The sequence below is a fragment of the Simochromis diagramma genome, unplaced genomic scaffold (assembly GCF_900408965.1).
Source record: "Simochromis diagramma unplaced genomic scaffold, fSimDia1.1 OVJJ01000811.1, whole genome shotgun sequence".
Classification (NCBI taxonomy): Eukaryota; Metazoa; Chordata; class Actinopteri; order Cichliformes; family Cichlidae; genus Simochromis; species Simochromis diagramma.
Genome location: NW_024387451.1, coordinates 268,312 through 295,870, shown reverse-complemented (window position 1 = coordinate 295,870; position 27,559 = coordinate 268,312). Strand labels below are relative to the sequence as shown.

Below are 27,559 nucleotides of genomic sequence, written 5' to 3'. Positions count from 1 at the left end.
GTTTCCCTCTCCCTTTGCCCTTTATGTGTTTCATGCTGTGTGTCTTATGTTGTCAAGTTTATATTGTCTTGTCTGCGTCACATGTTTCCTGTTATATTTTGAAGGTCTGTGTCCTATGTCAGTGTAGTCAGCTTTGCTTCCTTTGTCTCGTTATGTCAGACTAGTGTCAGCTGTTTCCCCATGTGTTTCCACTTCCCCTAATCACCCTTGTGTGTATTTAGTCTGTGTGTTTCTGTTCATTTCTTGTCAGGTCGTCTGTTGTCCACGCCATGTGTTCAAGTCTAGGTTTTTCTTGTTGTTTGTTTAGTTCTCACAGTTCAGGTTAATGTTAGTTTTACTTCAGTTTGCCTTGCCCTTTGGTTGTACCTTTTGTTACCAGCCATATTAAATGGCTCGCTTTTTGTTAATACTCAAGCTTTGGGCCAAGTGCCTACGTGTCTGCATTTTGGGTCCACTCTTCACAATACATACAGTCTGCCTCCGCCTGACTGTGACAGTTTGAAGTAGTGATGGCCAAATGAAGCTTTCCGAAGCACTGAAGCTTGTATTGAAAAACGGTTCATTACTCGAAGCTTTTCAACACAGTCCTCTCCGGTGACATCTGGTGGTGAAAATTTTAAAGAGCAGCTTGAATCTGCAAAATAAAACGGACTGCTCAATTATCACTGCTCACTCAAGAGTGGAGTTCTCTCTGATATTGGGCCACCGTTCCGTTGCTTTGAACATGTAATTGGTTTTGTTTTCTCGATTGGGGGGCTGAAAAAAATGTAATGCGTATTTGCGTAGTACATTTTGATCAATAAACTTTCCCTATTTAAACATGCACTATGGTGTGGCCTTTCTTTGCTCATAACTCCTTGATGTTGGTAAATACAATAAGTGAGCAATATATATAATATACATATGAGAATGCACAGCACATTATGGAGTATGCCCCTGCTGTGAAGTCCTGCCTCCATCTACTTGTCGTTTAATCACTGGACAGCTGGACAGGTTCATACAAAATATTAGATTAGGCCAATTGTCCTATACATATTTTTGACCTAGGGGTGGGATTGATTGTGAACTGGAAAGGGAAAATGCTTAGGGGGCTGAGTACGGCTGCATCGTCACTGATTTGTAGAATCATTTTGATTCGATACAGGATCCGATTCAATTTGATTGGAATCTGGAAAGTTTTGCCTCAGTCAGAAATATTACAATTCTGATCATTTAACAGTATATATCCATAATTTCGTATCTATTAAAAGAAAGCTGACACATGTGAGACTTAATTAGAGATGTAAACAGAGAGTTATGAAACCTGCAGCTGCAGAAGCCAGCGAAAAAAAAAGAGGCAAACACAGCGCGGACCCGACGACACACCAAAATCTGACTCTGACGCGTCGGGTCCGTGCTCTGTGTTTACGTTTGTATGCAGAATCTGTAAACCTGCTCGCAGTTACTGTTTTAGCTGTATGGTGTTTGACGACATGTTGTGAGGTTTAACCTGAGATGCTGGCGTTTCAGGCATAATAACGTTAATTTACAAATCGACACAGGATTTTAATGAATCAATATAAATTTATTCAATTTAGCATGGATTGTAATCAGAAAGGCGATAATCAAAACCCACCCCTAATCAAGAACTTGCAAAGTAAAAACATGATCAATGTAAGGTAGCCCTTTTGTTATTTACATTTAAAAAGAGGATTAGTGTTACTGTGCGCTGGCTGAGTCTGTTTCTTTTCTTAGAAATAGTTTCTCCTGCCCTGGAGAAAATCCACTTGCATGGAACAGAAGAGGCTGTGGAGTGCAGGAACTACACTGCAAGCTGGTAGATATGCAGGTATTCCTGGGTCCTGCAGACTATCACCTAAAAACAATAAACAAAATGATTTTCTAAACTGTGTAGCAATGTAATGTACGTATAGTGTCAAATACATTTTTGTAGTCTTCATTAGCTTTAATTCACATGGAAGTGTTCCTAAAGTCATATGCTGTAATGATATTTACATTATGAAAACATGATTTTGGACATTTCAAGTTTTTCACTTCGGCAGATAAAATGAATTGAGCAAAATCAACTCAAAATATTCCCACACGCCAGAACGTCCTCTCTTCCTCGCTGGCTCCATATCTGTCAGTGGAACGATCACCTCGTCGCTATCTGTCACCATCAACACACTCCACGAATCCCGTGGATGATTCACTTCCTTATATCCGTTTGAATCAGGTACCGAAGCAGTTACGTGTGTAATGAAGCTTCGGACGTCACTGGTCACGTGACTTTTGCCAAACGAAGCAAGCCTCGACACAGTGCTTCTGAACCAGTGTGTTGTTTTTTTTCGACACACGCTCCGGAGCGTCAGCTTCAAGCGGGCCATCACTAGTTTGAAGGTCCATCAGCGTCTGCACACTGGACAAAAAACCTATTCTTGTGATCAGTGTGGCCAGAGCTTTGCCCAGTTAGTTCATCTTCAGGTGCATCATTTTGGGCACAGTGGGGGTGGGGGGGAAAGTTGAAATTCTTTTATTTATTGACTCCAATAATAAACAATGGCCCCGATCGGGTGACAAAGGCGACATCTCACTGAGATTCTGGCGTTTTGGGCAAAATAAATTTATATTAAAAAAAATCAATTCAGGATTTTAATGAATTGATATCACGTTATCCAAGCTAGAACTGATTTTAATCGATAATCAAAACCCACCCCTAGTTACCACTTGCCTGTTAACCTCAGGCTCCTGGATGTTAAACCCTACTACAGTCAACTGTCTGGGTGTTTGTTTCAGGCAGAACACTGAAGGTTGCAATGCTGCTATTCCTGCAATGGAATAACACCACCACATGTTGTAACAGGAAGAGCCCCCAAATGCAGGATTGAGGCAGGCCACAAAATTTAGAAAAACAAAAAATTTACATCATTGGGCATTATGCGGAGACCCAAAGACAACAGACTCCAGAGGGCTGCAAACACTATGGCAAAAAAAAAAAAAAGATCCCAGAAGAAACACGTTACAAGAAACCAGCTAACAGCATGGTAGACAGGGTTTCAAATATACTGAGGGCTAATCAAGGGGATGAGACACAGCTGGGGGAAAAGAAGGTACAGGTGAAAATAATCAATGACAATTATAACTAAAACTATGGACAGAGTACAACACACAAAGGACACAACAGGAAATAACATAACAGGCAAAGATTGTCACGATCCTGGGTCTTATGACCCAGTGTTTTGAGTTTAGTTTATTTGGATGTTTACATGATTAAGCTCATGAATTTTTCTAGTTCTTTGTCATTAGATTCCCCTTGTCTTCCAACCCCTGTTAAGTCTCCCTTGTCCTTCATGTGTTTAATGTCTGTTATGTTGTCAAGTTCATGTAGTCATGTCTGCGTGTCATTATGTTTCCTATTTTATTTTCTAAGAGGTTCTGTGTTTTGTTTTACTCTTTCCCTGTGGCGTTGTTATGTCCACATTGTGTCTACTGTGCCTTTCTGTCCCATGTTTCAGGTCCATATGTTCTGTCTTCTCAGTTGCTGTTAAGTTTGCATGTCTAGAGTTCAGTCAGTGTGTTTCGTGTTTTACTTTTAAGGTCCATGTCTCATGTGAGTGATTCTAGTTTTGCTTCCCTTGTCTTGTCCAGCCTGATTACTCCCAGCTGTGCTCTCCTTCTGTGTCTCATTCCCTCGTTATCCCTCTGTGTATTTAAGCCCTGTGTTTCTCTTTGTAAGCGTTGTAGTCTCCCTCATGGCTGTGTTTCCTTGCGTGTCAGTTTATCCATGTCCCAGTTTAGTTTAGTTTTCCATGCCATTCTGCAATAAAGCAGCTTTTTGAGTTTAATTTTGTTGTCTTGAGTTTTGCGTTTGGGTCCTTCTCCTGCCTGTCCACAGCCCAAACATGACAAAGATGTTATACATTTAGACTAGACTAAAAGGTCCACGGAAACAAAGACTGAATAACTTCACCACAAGTTGAGCCCTGACTGTCTTCTGTAATCTACAGCAGAAACTAATGATGTGTTGGTTGCAAATGAAACTGCTCTCAGAGCCGACTCTCTCGCACTTTCCCCCCGCTTCACTCCGCACGCGAGCCTTGTGCTTTACGCTGGGAAGAGGGGGGAGGGGCGGTAGTTACACTCGCAGTAGCACAGGAACAGAGCAGGAGGGAAAGAGAAATTAAGCCAGGGACAATAACGTCACATTAGGGCTACGTACACGGGTATTTTTGAAGACGGTGATTTTTCGTTTTAAAAAAATAATCTCATCCACACGTAAACGCAGAAATGAAGGAAAACGCTGCTAGGAACATGCCAAAGCAACAGGTGGCGATATATTCCTAACCGTACAGAAATGTTGGCCAATCAGAAGTCTAGAAGCCTCGGTGGGAAATAGTAAACAAATCTGGGGCATAGAAGCAGAACCGAGTCGTATGTGTGGAGGGACAGTAACTGTGTGTGTATATGTAAGCATTTAAACACTGCAGAGAGTAGAAGTAACAGTATTGTAGAAATTCATGTCATTGAAACAATAACGTGGCGCATGGTGTGACGTCAAAAAAGGCGCACACCTTTGACGCTGCGTTTTCTGGGTTTTTCTCGTCCACAGGTAAATACAAAAACTGAGTTTTCAAAAATATCCACCCTGGTCGGAGTTTTTAAAAATCTCAGTTTTCAGTGACCAAAAATGCCGTTTACGTGTGGACGGAAGGTGCAAACGCATAGAAAAATCTGCGTTTTCAAAAATACCCGGGTATGTGTGGACGTAGCCTTAAAAGGTATAGTAATCATCCACAACTATTTTCAGTTGCGGATGATAAAGGTTCCAGGAAGTTTATTCATGCAGAATGTGCATCTTTTTGTTTTCATATTTATATTTGTGTTGTGGTTTGCGGTGTTTTGTGTTGTTTCACTTTAAATTTGTAAAAGGAAAAAGCTGAAAATTTAAATAGTTAAAAGTTGAAATGTAAATAGTTGTTTTTTTTGTTTATTTATTGCATTTTATGTGGCTTGAATAAAAGTATATTTACGGTGGTCCCTAGAGACAAAGCACGTACAAACTCCAAAACACGTACAAAACACAACAGAAGTGCTCCAGGATGCTAGGGGCAGTGTTGAGCTTTTGCGTCGGGAGCACACGCTGGGCTCTCCAAATCACAGACAAACGGTATCCCACATTCTTGATTTTGAGTTCACAAACACCTCTAATAACGACTAACTACTTCTAAAACTTGGGAGGTTGCAACATAACTGTATGTTAAAGAGTGCTTTATTAACCATGCTTTGTTTCATTAATAAACATGAGACTGTTTTATGCATTTCCAGCTATTTATTAGATTTTTTTTTTAAATATAAAAACTTGGCATAGGAATATACTTGAAAGTATAACATTTAAATATAGTTTAAATGAACGAACATAGCATCTAACAAACAATTATAAATATCCACAAAAACAATTTAATTCATCCTTTATAAAATATAATTTTTCATATTTGAACATTATAAACATTTTGAACAAAACAAAGTAACTGTATATTAAATATTCTCTTTTTTTGATGTCAGTAATTTGTTTCCCTTTGATTTTCACACTGATGATGACAGTTGCCTTCTCTAGGTCTTCATCATAGGGCTTCCACATTTCGCTGTCAATGTACAGGGTTTCGCCAGTTTCTATGAGCACCTCGAGCTGGTTGGACTTCTCTGCAGTGGCCACACCAATTATATGAACCTCTGCTCTGTCCTCTTCCTTTGTCTGTGGATACACAATAAGCAAATATGTAACCTTGCAACTTTTTTTTCATATAAAAACAACAAAAATATGGTAATCACATGTCTCAATGTGTGCTCATCCAGGTAAGTAGATACCAAAAGGTTGATTCTGTTCATCTGAATGAAGTGTTTTCAGTGGGAGAAACGTTTCATCACTCATCCAAGCGAGTTCTTCAGTCTCAGCTGACTGCAGGTTCCCCCAATCTTATAAACAGTACATTTGCACAATGACTGAAACTAGCACCACTGAATGAACAATGGGCTGTGAAGTCAGTTCCTTGATCAATATGCAAATTCTCATGACCACTGATATCTAAGGTCAGCTGAGACTGAAGAAGTCACTTGGATGAGTGAGGAAATGTTTATCCCACTGAAAATACTTCATCCAGATGAACAGAATCAACCTTTTGGTATCTACTTACCTGGATGAGCACACATTGAGACATGTGATTACCATATTTTGACCAACACTGACAGAGGATCTATTTACATTTCAAAACCTATAATTCTAAGCATTTTGTTACATTGCTTTTACATGTTGGTACAAACATATGGCTTCTTCATAACTCAATGTTTGTAAATGAGGTCGTGTGCAGCTGCGGACCATAAGCAGACTGGTTAAGTTTGACATGGGAGACCTTTATGTGATCTCCCACGTGAAAGTGCTGCATTGCTGCCTCTCTCCACAGAGACACTGTCATGGTATAACAATCCTGAAATCTCAAACATGACAGAATAAAAGATGTTTTCATTAATTAATACGAAAAGCCACTAACACCAAAACCAAGCCTACAAGCTAATACAATCTGCTCATCTACCACCAATCTCAAATATGCCAAATTACTTTCACCACTTTCAGTTGTTTCCGTGAGACAACCTTCCTCACTGCCACACACTGAAAATTCAATTAAAATACAATGTCAGGAATAGTGATTGTATAGATCTGTGATGGTTGTTTCTTTCTTGACTAATCTCAAACACTTACCTCCATGACCTCTTTGTCCACTGACATAAGCCCCCCCCCCCCCCCCCACAGTTGAGCTCGTTCTCAGTGGCATTACAGGGGCAAGGGAATGCAGAAGGTCCTCCGCTTTTGCCATAAGCTCTTCAGGGACTGAAAGGACAGCTACCCTGAAAAACTGAGTCTTGGCAGTTATATTTATCACATAAGGGGGATTTGTGCCTCTGAGCTCATGTCCCCTCATCATATGAGACCCCCTCCAGGACTTTTGAGGAGAACTCCTCAAACAATGCTAATTTTATGACCATCTCCCCATCGGAGATGGCTGCCACCTTGTTTTTTTTTTTTTTTTTTTTTTTTTTTGGTGATGAGTGGTTTAGCCACTCCATCCTGTAGGTCCCAGGTGATGACCCTGTCCCGCATTTTTAAATCCCAGATGTGGATGGGTGGGGGCTGGAAGTAGGGTGTCTCCGGGGGGTTGTAAATTAGCTTCATTAAAGCCATTCTCAAAAATAAAAGCAACACAAACACATTAACAGTTCAATAGTCTTCTGCTGGATCCAGTTCAGATATAATACAGTAACAGTGCCTGCCTGAGGAGAGGAGGGCTGTGAAGCAAAGGGGTTCAAGGTTATCAAGCAGTGACAGCATGTTTTTTTTTTTTTTTTTTTTTTCAAATTTCACTGTTGAAGTGGGGCGTTGGCTGGGATTTAGTGGGTGAAATAGGAGAGCACAGCAAGTTGGATGAAGGGGAATCCTTTGGAGAAGCAGGGCTGATCAGATTTAGTTTAGGTGTGGTGTAGATGTGTGAATGTTGAGAGGAGAGTAGATCAGGCTTTGGCGTGACGGGGAGGGAGTCAAACAGTGACCACATGTCTTCTTGAACATCAGCAAAACAGATGGGCTCTTTTCTGTGTTCAAAGAATGTAACTGCAGATGAAAATTATGTAGATGAAGTAGAATCAACAGGAGAAGCAGGGCTGGGGCCCGTTCTTTGTACGTCGCTTACTACATTCAAGATCAAATGACAAATCCAAGACCAAATCATCGCGCTAACCGTGAGCTCGCTAATCCGGTTCTCCGAACACACCTGCTGTTGACAATTAGTACAGCTGGATGAAGTAATGTGAGATCACTGGGTGTCGTAAAAGGAGCTACGCATCGATAGCAGAAACATTGATCGGCAACCCTCTGATTGGTCGGTGAAAATGTCGAAGGAGCGCGCTCGGTATTTCTCCGCAGCAGAGCAAGAACTCTTGATTGAGGGATTTCAGGAGTTCCAGAGTGTAATTAAAACGCAAGGGAACACTGCAAAGGCTGCAAAAGCAAGGAGAGAGGGCTGGCAGAAAGTTGCTGACAAATTAAACGCGTAAGTAATTCAACATATTACATGACACCATACCATATCATATTATATCATATCAAATCATATCACATGATATCCTCCTACACATTAGAGCCACAACAGGACCCACCAGAACATGGGAACAAGTAAAAGTGAAATACAAGAACATTCTACAGAATGGTAATATCTATCACTCATATTGCTGTCAGTCTCTTGAAAAGACACCCTGAAACAATCCCTGTGTTTGTGTATAACAGCAACCAAGAAAAGGGCAGAGCAACAAAAGACAGGTGGTGGTCCTGCACCCCCTCGTCACACCCCGGCAGAGGAGCTGGCCCTAAGGTTGAATGCCACCAGACCCATTGTTGAGGGCATCCCTGGGGGCAGCTCTTCCACAGACCAGAAGCCGGAGTGCAGTAGCAGCAGCACCTACATAACTGGTGAATGGGCTCATGATTCCATTTGCACAATGTAAAATATTTGATTGTTGCCTTAATGAAAATGCTATTCGTACTTTGACATTCATTGGCATTGTGGGTTTCCTTTGTGTGTAGTGTTACATGACACTCCATCACTTTTACCTGTTCCCATGGAAGGGGTGACTGGAGCATGCATAGTAAGTTGGGAGAGATATAGATATATAGATATAGATATATATAGATATATCTATATATCTGTCCCCACCCAATTGTACAGACCAATATGCTGTACCACATCCCTTTGTAACACCATTGTGTTTCCATTGCACAGGACAGTGACGCAACCCTGTCAGATGACTGTGGTTTGGAGGAAGACCCTGTGAGTACATGCATGAATTGGCCTGAATTGCCATCTACTTGTGCACTGCCATGTGTGTCTGACTGCAGTATGATTTGCAGGCCAAGAGGCTGGCAGAGAGGCCTGCTGATACAGAGGTGGGCAGTGTTGTGATTAATTTTACTGCCTATATGACATGTATTTCCCGTTAAATGTTGTCACTACAATTGAAACAGGGTGACATTTGTCTGCTCTACAAGAGAAGTCTCCAGCAAAAAATGGAGTACACTGAGCTGAAGAAACAAAGGCTCCTAGGTGAACTCTAACTTCAAGCTCTAATGAGGCAGAAACTTCAACTGGAAATAAAGTTGCTTCAAAAGGAACTTCAGAGTAAGTAAGAATACACTTTCATACGGAGCACTATTGATGACCTTGCGTAACACAGTATATATGATTTGTTTTTCCAGGCAACTGATGACTGGCTTGTGTGTGATGAGACAGACAAAGATGCTCAAATAAACGTCAATAGAAAATATGTTATGTCATGATTTAATTATTCGAAATTGTGTTGCACAATTCTGTCCCGTGCAGCTCTGCCACTAGGTTGGTCCAAGTGCACTGGCTGGAGGTCATCATCAGGCTGCACCTCCACCACGGGAGTCCTCTCTTTTCTGATGGTGGCAATGTTGTGCAGTACGGCACATGCAACAATAATGTCACATGCCCTGTCAGGTGCAACCCTCAGGCGTTTCAGACACTGAAATCGTTCCTTCATTTGCCCAAAGGTCATTTCAATGCGTGCCCTTGTCCTGGCTAGAGCTGCATTGTAGCGGGTTTGTGGCCCAGGGTTGGGGTCAGGGAACTGTGTCATGAAGTACTGCCTGCATGCATAACCCCTGTCTCCAAGGAGAATCCCATCGTAGGCCCCTGTAGTAATGGAGAAATGCTGTTATGTTAGGCCCGAAATGAGTGTGAAATATCAGAATAAGCCTCTTTTTCTTACCACGCTCGAATAATGTGCATAGCCCTGACTCTCTGAAGATCCTTGAGTCATGCACTGATCCAGGCCATTTAGCTTCCACATTTGTGATATGGCACATAGAGTCACACACCATCTGGGAGATTACATTATATGTGAACACACTCCTCCCATTATATATTGCCATCTGGAATGTTAGTATTACTCACCTGCACATTTATACTGTGGACCCCCTTTCGATTGACAAAATCCCCTTCATTGGGGCCTGGGGGGGCCTTGATCGCAATGTGTGTGCAGTCTATGGTACCAATCACATTCGGGAAGCCTGCGGACAATCGAGCTACAGTTACCGACATAGGTCATGATTGCATCACATTCACTATCGAATTTACTGTACCTGCAATGGCAAAAAAGCCCTGTTTGACAACCTGTGGTCTTAAGTGGCTTGGAAAAACCACAAACGCACCCAGGAAATGCTTGAGTGCCAGGTACACTTTGCGAATGGCCCGGCAGACAGCACTCTTGCCAACGTTCTCTGCGTCTCCAACAGCGTACAGAAACGTGCCACTCGCAAAGTAACGCAAGGCAATGCACACAGTTTGTGCAGTTGTTAATGCCCGACTACGGTGAGTGGTACTCTTAACATGGGGATCCAGCAAGTTGGTTAGGTAGATGATACCCTCACGGGAAAATCGGTATCTCTCTATGAGCACACTGTCGCGCTGAGCTAAAGGATCCTGTCTATCCCGCAATATACGTTGGATTCTGAAAACTCTCCTTATCACTCTTGCACCTTCCGCAATGGGTGGCTCGCGTACAAACGGACAGGACATGGCTGCGACAGACTTCCCACTTCCACCTTCGCTTTTATAGCCGTGGTCTCCCATCTTGATTACATGACGTAATTTGCTGTTACTACTCTGACATATGAGTTGCATCTGGCGTGATCACCTACATGACATGGCGTGATTAATAGTGCATTTCCCTTTTTTAGGAAATGACCTGTATGTATCTGTGTGACATCAATAACAGTATCAAGTGCTGCATTATCTTTAGTTACATTGATGATGTCTATTTCTGGTGAAACAGTGGTGGGATATCGCTGTTGCTTTCGTATACATGAGGCGGACATACCTGAGTGGCCGCGATCTAATCCTGTCTACATAAAGTAAACCTGCTCCCGAGCAGGTTTACGCTTACGGCTCTGTTGCTATGACAGCAAGTCCCGGATGAGCTTCGGGGAACCGAACGATCCAAGATCACGCAAAATCGTCAACAATCAAATCCAGCTAACCTACTTAGCGACGTACGAAGAACGGGCCCCAGGTCTTTTTAAATAGAAGATCAGTGCCGGGGTCTGCACATGGACAGGAGGGCTGCTGAGATTGTGAGAAGGTGAAAGGATCAAGTTGAATTCAATGATCGTCTCTGTTAAAGGTGACCTCAGTGCGGAGCTGAACGGGTGCAGCAGAGGCAGCCAGTGACAGGAAGTGGGGACCTGATTTCCTTGACACAAAGGTGTATTGAGTGATGTCTGTGTGTTTGGATTCTGCGCACACACTGACTGCTGGTGAGGCACTTTGCTAACATCTAGCTGTGGCTGCTGATCTGGGTCCTTCACAACTGAATAAGAGGAAGTGGATGGCTCTCTCAGCTGGCCTCATACAAAGCCTCTTGGTTTGCTGTGCTTCATCCTTGGATTCAACTGCAGATGCTGCAAAACAAACAAAAACACCAAATTATTGTCTTGTTTTTATCACATTTTGCAATAAAAATAACTGAAATGTTTTTTTCACTTGTGCTAGATGTGTGAGATGTCTTTTCCTCTTTCTGCCCTAAATACAAACACATTTGAATTTTAAAAAGTGATTCAAACGCTTTGCTGTGAATGTTTCATCATTTAGAGCAGCGATGGGCCCATGTATGAACTGCATATTGGCCCTTTGGACGTATGTAGTTGTCTTTGGTAGACCACGCTGGATTTTCTTTGGCATGACGACATCTTTCTGTTTCCGCCTGATCAGAATATTTCCTATGCTCATCCTTTGAAAGTGACTTCCACTGTGGACAGAAGAACACAAAAAAAAACACTCATCACATAGCTACAGCATGCATGCACAAACACAGGCATGAAATATTAGGAGATGCATAAATATATGGAGAGTTACAAACTTACTCTCTCTCCCACGACTGCATTTAGAGCTGCTCTCTGAGTGACGTTTAGTTCAGCTTTGACCTTTGGCCTTTGCTCCTTAGGATAAAGCATGAAGACGTTTGGTGGCTTCTTGATGTATGGCCTGTCTTCATCTTGTTGGGACACAGAGTAAGAGCAAGCAGATTCTGCGTGAATCATTGTAGTCAGTTTCCAGAAAAAACAGCAGAGAAACTTACTTTGGAGTGGAGCTGTCGGGTGGAGGAGATACAAAATCACACACCTTCACACCGTGCTTACAGATATACAGAGAGACAGATACACAGCAAATTCAAAAGTGTTAAATGTTTCGGTGTTAATAGTCTTCTTGCAAACGTAGAGTTAATTTTACTCTAAGCAGAGTCACATTCTTTTAATGTAACTCTGAGGTGTAAAATGATAGTAGTTAAAATCGAGTGTTAAAAATGAGTGTTTCTCTGTCAAATCTGGAGGTGTTACAATGGAAACATTAACTCTTGACCTCTTAACTCTGAACTCCTAGAGGGGCTATGACACCAATAGAGTAAATTCACAGACTCCGCCCCCAGCACCATAGGCTCCAATCGAAGCTGAAGTGAAGCCGTTTCAGAACTCAAATATGCTCTACATATTTGAGTTGTTTGCCATGCTTGGTAAGTCATTTTTTCAAAGATTGTTTCAATTATTATTATGAGCTTTTACTTCTGTGGCTCTTTGGAGTTGAGACAAAGCTGTGTGAAAGGCATTAGCCATGTTGCTCAGTGATAGCATAATATTCTGTTTTAGCTAGCTGAAAGGTATTGTTTGCGGGCAAATACCACAGCCTTGAAAAAAAGCTTGCATGTGAATTTTCAGTCAAACCTTTGGTCAAATACACCTAAAACAATGTCTAGAATGTGAAATGTTGGTATAATGGTGCTACTCGAAGCCTGAAAACGATCTCCCATAAAAATTAAAAAAAAAAAAAACGAGCAAACAGCAGTAGCTGATGTCCTGACTGGGTTCTATGTTAGCATAGATCCCTCCAGAGTTTTGTGCACATGGTTTAGGTAAAAATGAAAAAGGTTGAGGTTTTACATTTAGTTCAGTATTACCTGTTTCCTGTGTCCTTGTCTTTTGGGAAAATACTTTACACAAGTAATGGCTCAAAGAGGATATCTTTTTTTTTTTTTTTACTGTGCTGCAATTGATTACTGGATTATTTGTGCCATTAATTAGTGTCAACTAATTTTTATTCAATCTCCGCACAGGATATGCTTGTGAAGATGGAATATGGGGGAGAGCAGAAGTGCGTTGAAGTTCCACAAAGGGATGAATGAAGGACATGCATATTGTATTGAAGAAATAAGTGATGAGAATGCTGTTACTTGCATTTACCATGTCAGACCTTTTGATAAACAAAATTCTAATGAAAGTGAGAACATGTATACTGTTACATCTTTCAGAAAATGTTTTGAAATTGTGGTGCACAGTTCAGAATAAATGTTTTTCAAAAACCATTGCGTCTTTTTAGTAAATGTTTATTTCCAAAAGAAATTTCTAGAAGTTCAGAACAGTAAAATTCCCGCTTTTTAGAATGAATTAGAAGATAACTCTTACGTAGTTAAACTAAAATACTCTTTTGAGAGTTAATATATAAACTCCAGACAGATTTGGTGTTTAACACTAAATCAGAGTTAACGTACCAACTCTCCAAAAAGAGTTAAATTAACACTCTGGTGTGGACCCATATAGACACTTTAATAGTGTTGAAATCAAATCCGACAGTGTTAATTTGGACATGCTGGATTTGCTGTGTATGAGATAACAGAAAGTTAATACAAATTTACAGATGTTCATCTGCTGTGTTCACTTGTGTGTTTTACATACAGTTCTCCAACAGGATGCAGGTACTGTACCGTGTCATCAAAAATCACGAGGACATCACACTTGAAACGCACAAAACATACAACAGATGATGAGATGCGATGCAACACTATGATTTCTCCACTAGAAGTGAGATCAGTGGGCTGTGCATAAAACTACATTCATACATAACTTCACTTTGCGCTGCCGAGTTATTCTTTTTGAATTATGATTCGCTGGCAGTGATTTACTGATTAGCAAAGCTTCAAAGCACAGTTACACAAAGGTAAAATACAAGGAAGGTGACCACAGACTGATTTTAGAGTTAGGGTCCAGTGGGGAAAGGAGGAGGACGGGGAGGGCTGGGTGATAGCCCCAGAAAAAGGAGTACCTCCTGACTCCATGTTTACACAATATCGTCTAAATTTTCTCTGTTGTCCATTTTAATGACAGCGGAAAGTTTAAGTGCTGTTCTTGTCAGCACTTAAACCTTGTGCAGAGTGGTGGTGATTTAACTGATTAAGCTAAATTGTGCAGCAAAATAAATATGTATACATTTATATTTATAATATACATTTAAAAGCAAAAGGTTACTCTGCAAATTCGAATTTTAAAGCCTTTCTTGTGATAATGGTTGGTTCAGTAAATTTACTGAACCATCACATCATCATCATTCAGCAGTGATGATCATATTTTCAGTTGTAAGTAATAAAATATTATTCATCTGTGGAGATTTCAATATCGATTTGATAAACCCAAACAATCACAAGATCACCGAGGATCATATTAATAGGATGATTGGTATGAGTTTATATCCCACAATTTTAAGACCAAGTCGTATAACAACTCATAGTGCTACCCTTATTGATAACATCTTTACAAATAATTTAGAGTTAATAATTGCTAGTGGACTAATGGTATGTGATATAACTGATCACCTGCCAATATTTATAGTGTATGACGTTAAGAGTGTATGCAAGAAAGTACCTCAGAAATATATCTACAAACGAGTAAGAACAGAAAATGCAATTAATCTTTTTTATCAGGACTTGATCAGGATTGGAATGCAGTGTATGCTGTAGATGATGTGGATAGTGCTTTTGAAATATTTTTGGATATCTTCAACTGCCTGTATGATAAAAACTGCCCAGTCGGGCAATTCAGTATCAACAATAAATCTATTAAATGCCCGTGGTTAACAAAAGGATTACACAAGGCCTGTAAGAAGAAAAATTCTTTATATAGACAATTCACTAAGTTAAGAACTGAAGAAGCAGAGTATAGATATAAAAAATATAAAAATAAACTAACGGAAATATTAAGAACTAGTAAGAAATTATACTATACTAATTTAATACATAAAAATAAAAACAACACTAAAGAGATATGGGGAATACTTAACACTATTATTAAAGGTAACACAAAAAAGTACTCATATCCAGATTATTTCACTAATAACAACAGTGACAATTACAATCTAAACGAGATGGTGGAGTGCTTTAACAGCTTTTTTGTAAATGTGGGACCGGAGCTGGCTACAACAATTCCAAAAAGTAATCACAGCGAAATGTCACTGATAGAAATAAATTCAAAGACTATGTTCTTGTCGGGAGTTACTGAATTAGATATTTTAGATGTAGTTAATAGCTGTAAGAACAAGACCTCTACTGATTGCTTTGGTATAGATATGACATTAGTTAAACGAATCATACATAGCATTGCCAGACCTCTAGCTTATATATGTAATTTATCATTTCAAACGGGGAAATGCCCAAAGAAAATGAAAATAGCTAAAGTTATACCCATATATAAAAGTGGAAACAAACACATCTTCACTAACTATCGACCAGTGTCCCTGCTCCCTCAGTTTTCTAAAATATTAGAAAAACTTTATAATAATAGACTAGGCAAATTTATTGACAAACATAAACTAATTAATGAAAGTCAGTACGGATTTAGGACAGGAAGGTCAACTTCAATGGCTATCATTGATGCAATAGAAGAGATAACCAACAGTCTGGATAGAAAAAGACATGCAGCAGGGATATTTATTGACTTGAAGAAAGCATTTGATACGATTAATCATAGCAGATTATTTAAAAAATTAGACAGATATGGTATTAGGGGAGTGGCTTTGAAATGGATCCAAAGTTATTTGACTGAGAGACAGCAGTATGTGAAGATGGGCGAGTTTGAATCGGGGTATTTGGGCATTAGCTGTGGAGTGCCACAAGGATCAGTTCTGGGACCAACTCTATTTAACCTTTATATAAACGACATATTTAATGTATCAAAGTTATTAAAATTAGTCATGTTTGCTGACGACACCAATATTTTTTATTCTAACAACGACCATAGTGACCTAGTACTTAACATTAACAATGAGTTAAGGAAATTAAAAATATGGATGGATGTTAACAAATTATTTATAAATTTGAGCAAAACCAAGGTAATGTTCTTTGGGAATTACAATGTAAATGTAGATACTGTAATAAAAATAGATGGTGTAGTCATTGATGTAGTATCAGAAATAAAATTTTTGGGAGTAATGATTGATAGCAAATTATGCTGGAAATCACACATCAGACATATACAAAATAAAGTGTCCAAAAGTATCTCAATCATAAATAGAGCCAAGTTCTTCTTAAACTGCCATGCAATGTTTTTGTTATACTGTGTACTAGTCCTACCATACTTGACTTATTGTGTAGAGGTGTGGGGCAATAATTGCAAAAGTTCTCTGCATCACCTGGTTATACTACAAAAACGTGCTATAAGAATAATGTATAAGGTAGGATATTATAGTCACACTAATATTTTGTTTTTGCAGTCAAAACTATTAAAATTGATTGATTTAGTTGAATTCTCGACTGCTCAACTTCTATATAAGGCAAATAAGGGTATACTGCCAGAAAATATCCAAAAGCTTTTTACACATAAAGAAGGAGGTTACAATTTGAGGGGATGTAGTAACTTTAAAAGGCAGATAGTTAGAACTACCAGGAAAAGTTTGTGTGTGTCTGTGTGTGGAGTGAAACTTTGGAACAGACTGGATGTAGAGCTCAAGCAATGTCCAAATATTCATCTGTTTAAATGGAGGTACAAAAAATATATATTGTCAAGGTACAAAGAGGAATCGAGTGTGTGATTGTTTATCCATGATAGTAAATAATAATATATTCATTGTATTATTTCTTTCTTTTTTCTTTGTTTATATATAGAATGATAACAACAAATACTTATATAAACAATTATTTTGTAGAGTTGAATTGGACACTGTTGATATTGTCTTACGCTGTTGTTATTACTGTTATCTCCATTATTAGGAAACAGTAAACCAGAATTAATTCTTAAAAATAAAATTGATGAAGTTACAACTATACAACGGAAGCATACTTCATTGATATTTTCATAGCTAAAATATAAATAATATACGGAGAAGATGTAATGGTAATGTAATGACCATGATGGTGATGACTGTGATATTCATCGGTGGTAACAAAGACTGTATTATTGGTGCTAAATATTTACACTACTGTATGTTGTAATTATGACAATGCGATAATTTCATAACCGTAATTGTATGTCACAAATATTTAAATGTACTGCGCAACTACAAAATTTAAAACTCAGATAAGATTGTAGGGGTGGGAGTTAAAAAGCTTGTCTTCATCCCACTCCTTTTCGAGCTAAACTTGTTTTTTTCTTTTTTTGTGTAATTGTACATTACAATAACTTTATTATTTGGTTGCTCGAATAAAAAGACATTCATTCATTCATTCATTCATCATTATGTTTGGATCAGACAGCCTGCAGGGAAGGACTTGGGTGTGTGTCAGATGCCACAGTAACACAAACCATCAGGGGATCTGAACAAAAGCTCTGTGGCTGACAAGTCGTAGCATGAAACCACGAGAGGAAGAACTTGAACACCAGTCATTTTGAAAGATTTTGCATTGTGTGTATGTGTGTCTCTAGGTTCTTGTTTATGTGCAACACCAAGGCTGGAGAGTTTCCCGCCCTGAAGTCAGCCACACCTGCCAACAATCATACTCACCTGCTGCTGATGATCCTCGTCATAGGCTCACCCTGAAACAGAGTGGCTGAGGTTTGGGATCACTAAGTGAGTCAGTAAACTCCGGCTCGCTCAGGTGAACCTGTCTTTGTCCTTTGTCGGTGAGAAATGAACTAAATTGTGTCTTGTTTTGCAAACAAACCAGAAGGGAGAGTGTGGAGGGAGCCGAGCACTTTTATAAATATTGCTGAGGGAGTTGTTTCTTGTACCACGGACCAAGAGGAGAATTCACTGTTCGGAAGTTGGGAGATTGTCACGGAGGAAACCATGCTATTCAAACTGTTTTTGCACATCTTTGCTTGTTTGTTCACTATTAAAAAAATAAATTCAAAAATTAACTCTCACCTATCCAGTCCTGTTTCTCCAAAACCTGACAGGCTGAATTTTTAGGTAAAATGTTGCATATGACTTTGTTGTTTGCAAAATTCGGCGTAACTTTTTAAAATTATAAGCATATATAATTACAGAAAATTACACTCCAAGTTGACATTAAGGTTACTCACTGTTGGTTTCACATAGCTGTAGGCTTCAAGCGTGTGTTTTTTTCCAGTCGGTTTTGTATCTTTTGATTCACTATTTTTCTTTTTTGCATGCAAGCTCTGTCCTAAGAGGTCTTTCTGGTCCATCATGAGTTTTGGTTTGCCCTCATGGATGAGGTGTTAGGGCAGAGGCCTTCTACCAGGACTCCAGTCCTAATGACCTCCATTAACCTGAGTGTCCCAGTATGCACAGGCACCTTTAATCAGGCCTGATATTTGCCTGAGTATGAAGTCTCGAGCAGTGCTGCTGAATCTGCTGGACCAGGACCAAAAAGATGAAGGAGGTGCCACAACTGAGACCCTTGGTTTGCGTTTCCAGCTACTGAGTGGAGCATCATACAGGGTGGTCTCCACAAGGTGTTCAGGGATGCTCTTCTCCATTGTCCACTGCATCATGTATCTCTTGGGTTTGCAGGGCTGATGTGACTAATGCCTGCCATGTCACTAAAATGTATTCAGAACGATGCAAGATCAAAGTGGTGCAAACCAGTCTCCCCTTCATCTTGCACATCATCCTTGGGCTCATCCCCCGGGGCCACAATGTCACCAACACCAAGGCAGATGTTATGCAGAACAGCACATGCTGCTATGACCTGAAACAGATGTTTCGTTCTGTAAATAAAGTGTTTATACATGCACATACACTAAAAACAATAAAGATGTATTCTAATGACTTATATATGGTACAATGGTGTGGTGCACCTCTAGTGCTTGGAGGAAGATGGCATGGAACCTTGTCTTCATCATTCCAAAAGCATGCTCTATAATAGACCATGACCTGGATTGATGAGAGTTGAAGCGCTGGGCACCCACACCTTGGACTGGCCTCTTGTAGGGAGTGATAAGAGGGAGTGGATGTTGGAAAGATGGGTAGCCTCCATCTGTGAGGATGAAATGCACTGGAGGAGGGTAAATGGCCTGCCAGTACAGTGGGCTGTTGTGGAGCACCCTGGAGTCATGCACTGACCCCGACCAGCGCACATATGTACAGGGAGTGCAGAATTATTAGGCAAGTTGTATTTTTGAGGAATAATTTTATTATTGAACAACAACCATGTTCTCAATGAACCCAAAAAACTCATTAATATCAAAGCTGAATGTTTTTGGAAGTAGTTTTTAGTTTGTTTTTAGTTTTAGCTATTTTAGGGGGATATCTGTGTGTGCAGGTGACTATTACTGTGCATAATTATTAGGCAACTTAACAAAAAACAAATATATACCCATTTCAATTATTTATTTTTACCAGTGAAACCAATATAACATCTCCACATTCACAAATATACATTTCTGACATTCAAAAACAAAACAAAAACAAATCAGCGACCAATATAGCCACCTTTCTTTGCAAGGACACTCAAAAGCCTGCCATCCATGGATTCTGTCAGTGTTTTGATCTGTTCACCATCAACATTGCGTGCAGCAGCAACCACAGCCTCCCAGACACTGTTCAGAGAGGTGTACTGTTTTCCCTCCTTGTAAATCTCACATTTGATGATGGACCACAGGTTCTCAATGGGGTTCAGATCAGGTGAACAAGGAGGCCATGTCATTAGTTTTCTTCTTTTATACCCTTTCTTGCCAGCCACGCTGTGGAGTACTTTGACGCGTGTGATGGAGCATTGTCCTGCATGAAAATCATGTTTTTCTTGAAGGATGCAGACTTCTTCCTGTACCACTGCTTGAAGAAGGTGTCTTCCAGAAACTGGCAGTAGGACTGGGAGTTGAGCTTGACACCATCCTCAACCCGAAAAGGCCCCACAAGCTCATCTTTGATGATACCAGCCCAAACCAGTACTCCACCTCCACCTTGCTGGCGTCTGAGTCGGACTGGAGCTCTCTGCCCTTTACCAATCCAGCCACGGGCCCATCCATCTGGCCCATCAAGACTCACTCTCATTTCATCAGTCCATAAAACCTTAGAAAAACCAGTCTTGAGATATTTCTTGGCCCAGTCTTGACGTTTCAGCTTGTGTGTCTTGTTCAGTGGTGGTCGTCTTTCAGCTTTTCTTACCTTGGCCATGTCTCTGAGTATTGCACACCTTGTGCTTTTGGGCACTCCAGTGATGTTGCAGCTCTGAAATATGGCCAAACTGGTGGCAAGTGGCATCTTGACAGCTGCACGCTTGACTTTTCTCAGTTCATGGGCAGTTATTTTGCGCCTTGGTTTTTCCACACGCTTTTTGCGACCCTGTTGACTATTTTGAATGAAACGCTTGATTGTTCGATGATCACGCTTCAGAAGCTTTGCAATTTTGAGACTGCTGCATCCCTCTACAAGATATCTGACTTTTTTTTGACTTTTCTGAGCCTGTCAAGTCCTTCTTTTGACCCATTTTGCCAAAGGAAAGGACGTTGCCTAATAATTATGCACACCTGATATAGGGTGTTGATGTAATTAGACCACACCCCTTCTCATTACAGAGATGCACATCACCTAATATGCTTAATTGGTAGTAGGCTTTCGAGCCTATACAGCTTGGAGTAAGACAACATGCATGAAGAGGATGATGTGGACAAAATACTCATTTGCCTAATAATTCTGCACTCCCTGTATGCCACTAACATGTCTGTTACACATTCCTACAAGAATGCTCAAAACCTCTTATCGTTATTTACTGCTTTAATTTTAAATATCTCTTTCAAGACAGAATTGAGGAATGGTTCATTTGAATATTTTTATTCTGAGTTTTAGAGTGAATCTTAGCACAGAAACAGCAGTGAAGGTTACTAATGACCTTGTTATGCTCATCTTTGTGCTTGTCCTGTTGGACATCAGTCCAGTATTCAATACTACTGATCGCAATATCTTATTACAAAGACTAGAACACACTTCATTGGTTTGAATAATTTGAATATCTGATATATTCCAATTTCTGCATGTAAATGGGGAGTCACACAAAAGGTTCATCTTTTTAATGTCTTTAAAACAAAATCAGCACACAGCACGTTTGACATCAGTTTTGTTTGATTTGAAGAAGGTGGGGGCAGGGCACTTCACTCCCATCTGTTAGACCTGTTTTATTTGACCCACACAAAATGTGACAGAATTGGAAACATGCCTGGATCAATCCACTTATCCAATACATTGAAAGATTGTGTGCCAGTAAAGGTTCCCAAGGTTGTGCAGTCTGAAGCCGCATATAGGTAGCTTCTTATTTGAAGCAGCAGCTTATAGGCAAACTGTGTACTTGTGCACCAGCACCTTTGCTGTGGCTATCACCCTGGTACAGACCAGAGAATATAATCTGAGGCTGTGCAACTGCCACGCCACATCTCACACTTACAGACAACAGGAAGTCCACCAAAAGATACAGCGGCTTGCTGTATGTGGCTGTGATTCAGGCAGCTGAAGACCTGATTCAAGATATAGATAGAAATACCGCACTGGTGTGAATGTTACCACAGAGTAAATGCAATAATGGACAGGTGAGGTCATATGCAAAAAATAGATAATGTCTTACAAAAGCAAAGCAAAGGTCAATAAATGCTCATTTATACACAGAAATCTCAATAGGAGTTTAATCTGAAAGATTAATGGTTTATTCCTGAGCTGCAGTTACATTTATGGTGGAAAATAAATAATGGATGAAAACTAATGACTGTAGGGAAAAAAAGAAACAATTAACCTATTCTGGTCCCCAAACAGACTTTGTGTATCTTTTTATCTTAGATATGTTTTAATTGCTGTGACCACTAGAGGGTGATATCTGTACAACTAGTAAATATATAAGGTGTAATTAAAGAGCAATTTCTGGGGCTGGAAAATGAAACCAACTAGTAAAGAGCTAAAATCTGCAGTTCTTATGTCCTCTTAAATATGGCTCTAAAAGGAGTAATTTCCCCAAGACTGCCTCATCCATTTAGACATTCTTAAGGCTTAAAATGATGGACTTGGTCACTTTGATTGACAGGTATGTCAGTGTAGGCAGCTCTGGCTTCTAGCTGACTGCTAGGCCTCACGTGACAGTACTAAACCCGACTTGTCCATGATGTTCATCTTGTTGGAACATTTTAAATATAATTATCCGATAAATAATATACTATAAAAAAGTTGCCATCTTAACGCCTGAGCGTTTGCATTCTGTGGGTCACCACGTTGGGGTTTTAGCATCTGAGGTGAGAAAGCACTGTGTGTTATTTCTCACATAACGCTAGCTGGCTCTGTTAACTAGCTGCATTCATATACTGTGACTGTGCATTGCACTGACACAAACGTCATGGATATGCATCCGCAGCTATATTATTTATCGGATAATTATATTGAAAATGTTCCAACAAATGATATGAATCTCCAATAAACATTGCATACATCATTTCCTGGATTGTTATACTTTTTTATTATTATTATTATTATTATAAATTTTGTGTTGCAGCATCAGAAAAGTTGTCCAAACTCAAAAAACACTCATTACACCAGCGTTACACCTGCTCTGTCATAGCATACTGAAGACAGGTGGTTCTGCTGAGAAACAATTTTTTTTTATTTAGAAAAAACCCCAAACAAGACAACAACAGACAAACAAGAGACAGATATTTGATGTGACAGACCTCACGATCTCAAAGTCAGCTTTGCTCAGACCACACCGTGTTATTGTTTCCTGTTGCTCATGATGTATATCTCACTCTCTCCTCGACAAACCTCCATCTAACTCTCAGCTTAAGAAACACTTGACAGTCTTTAAGGTCCTGACTTATGTCCTTCAACATCAAAATTAATAAAGACAACAATATCATGTTCATTATATTTATTACAAGCTTAACTTTTAATCACAATACAGAAGCGATCTTATTTTTTTGGGACAGACACAACGTATCAACGCTATCTTAAAAAGTTGGTTGTGTTCAGGCTGTCTGGTCGCAGCATGGATAACACGAGTTTCTTATTTCTCCCCTGTTGCATGCCTCCTGGTTTTAATTGTTCCATGCAGATGAAGTGTTACATCCTGATGATCATCAGAGTCTAGATCAAGAGCTGAGTCATAAGAGTCAAACACGATTTCCCTTTATGAGATGCAACTAAACAACAGAGCTTAAATGCTCTCTTCTGAGAAGAGGGCATTTAAGCTCATCATCATAAAGTTATTCTTGGCAACTACTGAAGCAGTTTTTCATGATTTCCTTTTAAACTAATCCTCCTGATGCCCTCACTGTCCTTTTACGCTAGCTTTCTGTTGATTGGCTGCCCTTCATAAACTGTAGATTTTGACGACTTTTGTCCTCGCAACCAGACCTGTGTAGGTGAGATTAGTTATATCTATGACATCAAACTGATGCAAGGGTTTAACGACTAAATTTATCTCTGAACAATCAGCCGTCTGTACTTATGACTCACAGGGGTTATTCGTACGTAAGACGACCTCATTATCTGAAACTTTGGCCATCTTTAATATGAACATACACAAATGTACCAGTATATGTGTGACAGATGGTAAGGAGATTTATGAAAGGTCTTCTTTAAAGATAAGCATTAATTTATTTCAAATGTCTGTGTTTGCTATGCTGTGTCACCTGTTTATTCACATCTCTACATTGTTTGTTAAGATTCTTATTTCCACCTAAATGATAAAAATGATGTGCCCAATTTATTACTTACTACAGCCATTATCACATTAATACTTTGAATACTTTGTTGAATGTAGATATAAATGTTGCTAATAAAATCTGAGCACGTAGGTCAGACAAATAGGACTGCTTCTGTTTATGTATCTAAGGCAGAACATCTGAGAAGAAGTTTGCAGTAGAGCAGTTTGAATTCTTCACCAAACTGAACTGCCTGGGCTGAAACAAACAAAAGAGACATAAATTCTTTGGATAATAAAGAAAAAAAATTAGCAAAAGAAGAGAAGAATAATGAATAAAATCAGTGATTTGTAGGTATTTCAGTTCCAGGACTTACAGAAGCTGCAGAGAAGTAAATCTCTTACATGAAGTTTGAAGATCGCCACAGTGTGTGAAACAGTGGTTGCTTGTTATGCTTGATTTCTCAGAGAAGTCGTGTGTGTGTGAAATTAGGTTATAACAAATTCAGTTTGCTATTTGCTTAATTAGTAGAAATATCTTTTTCGTTTAAAAAAGAATACATATTTCATTTTACCTTTTATCTTATTACCTTAGAATAATACTTTAGAATAAAAATTTATACAAATTAATATTATTATATATTATTATAATAATTTACATGCAAATAGAAACTGAATTTTCAGATAGTGCTAAAAAAAGGTATTTTCTCAGTTACAGTTAAAACTAGAAAGTTGTGAAAATGGCCCAAAATTGGGTTGCTCTTTCTTTCTTTTTGATCGTTAAAGCTTGAAAAGTGTAAATAATATTATCATTATTGTGTTATACAGTTATAATATAATAAAATATAATATAATCATGTTATATATTATAATCCTTGAGATATTCATGTTCATCCGTTCAGTTCATCAGATTTTAATACTCAAAAAACAGGACTGAATATATGCGTGTATGTATGTGTCCATACATTAAAGGTGCAAATCCCTCACGAGAGATCAGTGTGACAGCTTTCACTCTGTGCTGATCTTCCTGTTGTTTTTCAAGTGTTTCGTAGAAGCATACACCACATTTGTGTCCATCTCACTCTGTGGTACAGGCCTTCTGATTTTAGCTTTGGGATGGAAATTCAGTGCTGCATAGTTCATGTCATCAGAGTCCACATTCTGTAAATGAAAATGTTCAAAGTCACTAATCCTGCACATTACTTGTTAACCTCTTAACATCCAGAAGGTCACAGGGAACCCATCTAGTGTTGGGGTCCAGCTACTCAACTTTCATCATTAAAATGAAAAAGCTTTTGACAGAAAAACTGCAATGCCAAAATGAACATGTGAGACTTAATTTGGATGTTAGCATCCTGTAATTCCTTAAAATGTGCATATTCAAGCATGGTATGGTCAGGCACGGCCTCCAAATGTTACCCTAAATGGGTTCAAGGCAGTTAAGTTTAATATCTTGTTTGGTGAGAATAAATCTTAAATAGATTACCTCACTCTGTTGTGGATTCTGTCCATCATCTTGAGCTAAATGACAGGAACAATCCATCCGTCAGTAATTCGCTTCTGCTTTTGTATTTGTAATTTAAATGAAATCAAATCATATAAATACCTGAGTGAAATTTCCTGAGTTGGACAGCCAGACCAATGATGACCAGTAGAAGGAGAACAATTAAACTGCCCAGGATCACAGGCATCACATTTGTTAATCCATCAAACACATCTACAAAATGGACAATTTAAATAAAACTTTGTGTAATATACTGCCTATGACTGTAAAAAGTCATGCAAAATAACAAGATTTAAATGACAGAAAACATAATTACACTCTTACCTTGCACCTTTAAATATGTTCCACTTGAAATTACCGTCTTTTCATCTTTGTACTCTCCACAGAAATACAAGCCAGAGTCAGATGAATCCAGATGTTTGATCTTGAGAAACAGCACAGAGGTGTTGGACGTCATGTTAAATTTGCCAGCTTGAAGACCATCTTGGAGAGAAGCATTTCCTTCAGCACTGACCATAGATGAGATTCTGCTCACGTTGGGTCTGTTGGTCATTTTGAACCAGGTTATGTGACCAAGATGTCTGCTAAAGTTGGAGCACTCCAGTGTGACTTCTTCACCAGCCTGAACCTCCACAGCATAAAACTGTGTGACTATGGAAGAGATCCAACCTGAACCAAACAACAAAATAAACTTCAAACTCCACCAAAACCAAACAACCAAACAATACCTATGAACTACACTGGCCATTCAGTGTCTCAAGATTCAGTTCTCTTGGATTACTCAACAAAATGTAATTCTTGTATGAGGAAAAAAAGTGATAAGTCTACTTACTGAAGGTGTAGAGTAAAACTGCAATCCACTTAAAGTTCAGCATTGTGTGTATGACCACTGCAATGTTGCTAACTGAACTGTGCTCCAGTAAAAGTGATCTCTACATAAAGAGGCGGGCTGCTCTTTTATATGTACCGTTCCTCAGCCTGACGGTCCCACCAGATTTAGGAAAATGGTGCAAACCTAAAGCTTTAGGAAGAACAGAATATCAATATTTTATTGTTTGACGGCATTTCAGATAATGCTGGTTAATAGGATATATTTAATAGATGACTTATTTTAAAATGCAGTCTTAGTCTTACGGTCTCAAGTTTAAAATACATCTACAAAAGCAGTCAGTCTGTATCATTTTGATATATTAGATATTTGTTGTCTTTACCATTAGATGTTTTAAATAAGACTTTGTGCTAGTGGTTACACAGCTGTTTGAAAAGGTTTAACTCCGCATCAGACGTGTCAGTAATAATACGTGACAAAAATTCCTGATATCGAGCACTCGCTGAGGTTCTCTGTTGATTCTGTAACTGCTAACATTGCATGAAGCAGACTATTGGCCCCAAACTAAATAAAGTATTAATACTATAATCAAGTATCTTTTTTCATCATGCATGATTATATTATGTTAGCAAGGCTTAGTAGGTTCAAGTGCATCTCAGTGTGGAGCCTTTAGCTAGTGTGGGTTTGAAACGTACAGCCTGTGGAGGAGTAAACCCTTTGATATGAGGCTGTGCAAGTGTCACCCTGCTACAGCAGAGGGTAGTGATGTGAGTTTGTGTGAATAACAACGTGAGATTGATTTACCACGAAGATGTGTCCTGATCTAGATTTGTTTAGCATGCAGCAACACAAATGCTCTTCGAGTGAACTGACTGGATCAGCCCTGAATAAATTAGCAACTTAGTGAAGGTCCTTGTTGAGCACAATTGTCACATCAGCTGGTGCACTCATTGTTTACTTTTTCGAATCAACAGGTCCTTTTTGTCCAGTCTGACAAAATTTGGGCAAAAATGTATTTAATCAGCTTTAACTTGGAATGATTGTTGGTACCACAGTCACTCATCTAAAAATTATGAAACTGCTGATCATTGTTAATTTTTGCATAGCGGTGATTAGAGCTCACTCAGAATGATGTGACCAATGTAAAACATTTGGCGTCTGGGTCTGTCTGAGGGATTTATTTCCTCCTCTTGATGCTTTTTTTTTTTTTTTTTTTTTGGTGCTTCTCTTTTAAAGTCCTTTCAGAGACGCAGAGATCCAACCAAGTAGCTCATTTAATGATGGAAGTG

The 27,559-nt window shown here is 39.2% G+C and overlaps 1 protein-coding gene and 1 long non-coding RNA gene across 3 annotated transcripts; one reads left to right on the top strand and one right to left on the bottom strand.

Annotated features, from left to right (window-relative positions):
- Nucleotides 1-7,981: 7,981 nt before the first annotated feature.
- LOC120722809 lies at nucleotides 7,982-10,567 on the top strand. The gene is made up of 3 exons (XR_005693604.1): nucleotides 7,982-8,494; nucleotides 8,609-8,670; nucleotides 8,805-10,567. It is a non-coding gene; the product is annotated as an uncharacterized LOC120722809 (long non-coding RNA).
- A 12,581-nt stretch (nucleotides 10,568-23,148) lies between these two features.
- On the bottom strand, nucleotides 23,149-26,366 carry LOC120722813. 2 transcript variants are annotated; one of them, XM_040013946.1, is made up of 6 exons: nucleotides 26,274-26,366; nucleotides 25,956-26,110; nucleotides 25,766-25,865; nucleotides 25,544-25,654; nucleotides 25,424-25,458; nucleotides 23,149-25,098 (listed from the first exon to the last, which is right to left on the bottom strand). In XM_040013946.1, the coding sequence occupies exons 1-6, from the start codon at nucleotides 26,314-26,316 to the stop codon at nucleotides 24,946-24,948; spliced, it is 597 nt and encodes a 198-aa protein (XP_039869880.1). In that variant the 5' UTR covers nucleotides 26,317-26,366; the 3' UTR covers nucleotides 23,149-24,945. The 2 variants fall into 2 exon arrangements, with proteins under 2 accessions (XP_039869880.1, XP_039869879.1); XM_040013945.1 differs by having other exon boundaries at nucleotides 25,766-26,110.
- Between the last annotated feature and the right edge of the window lie 1,193 nt (nucleotides 26,367-27,559).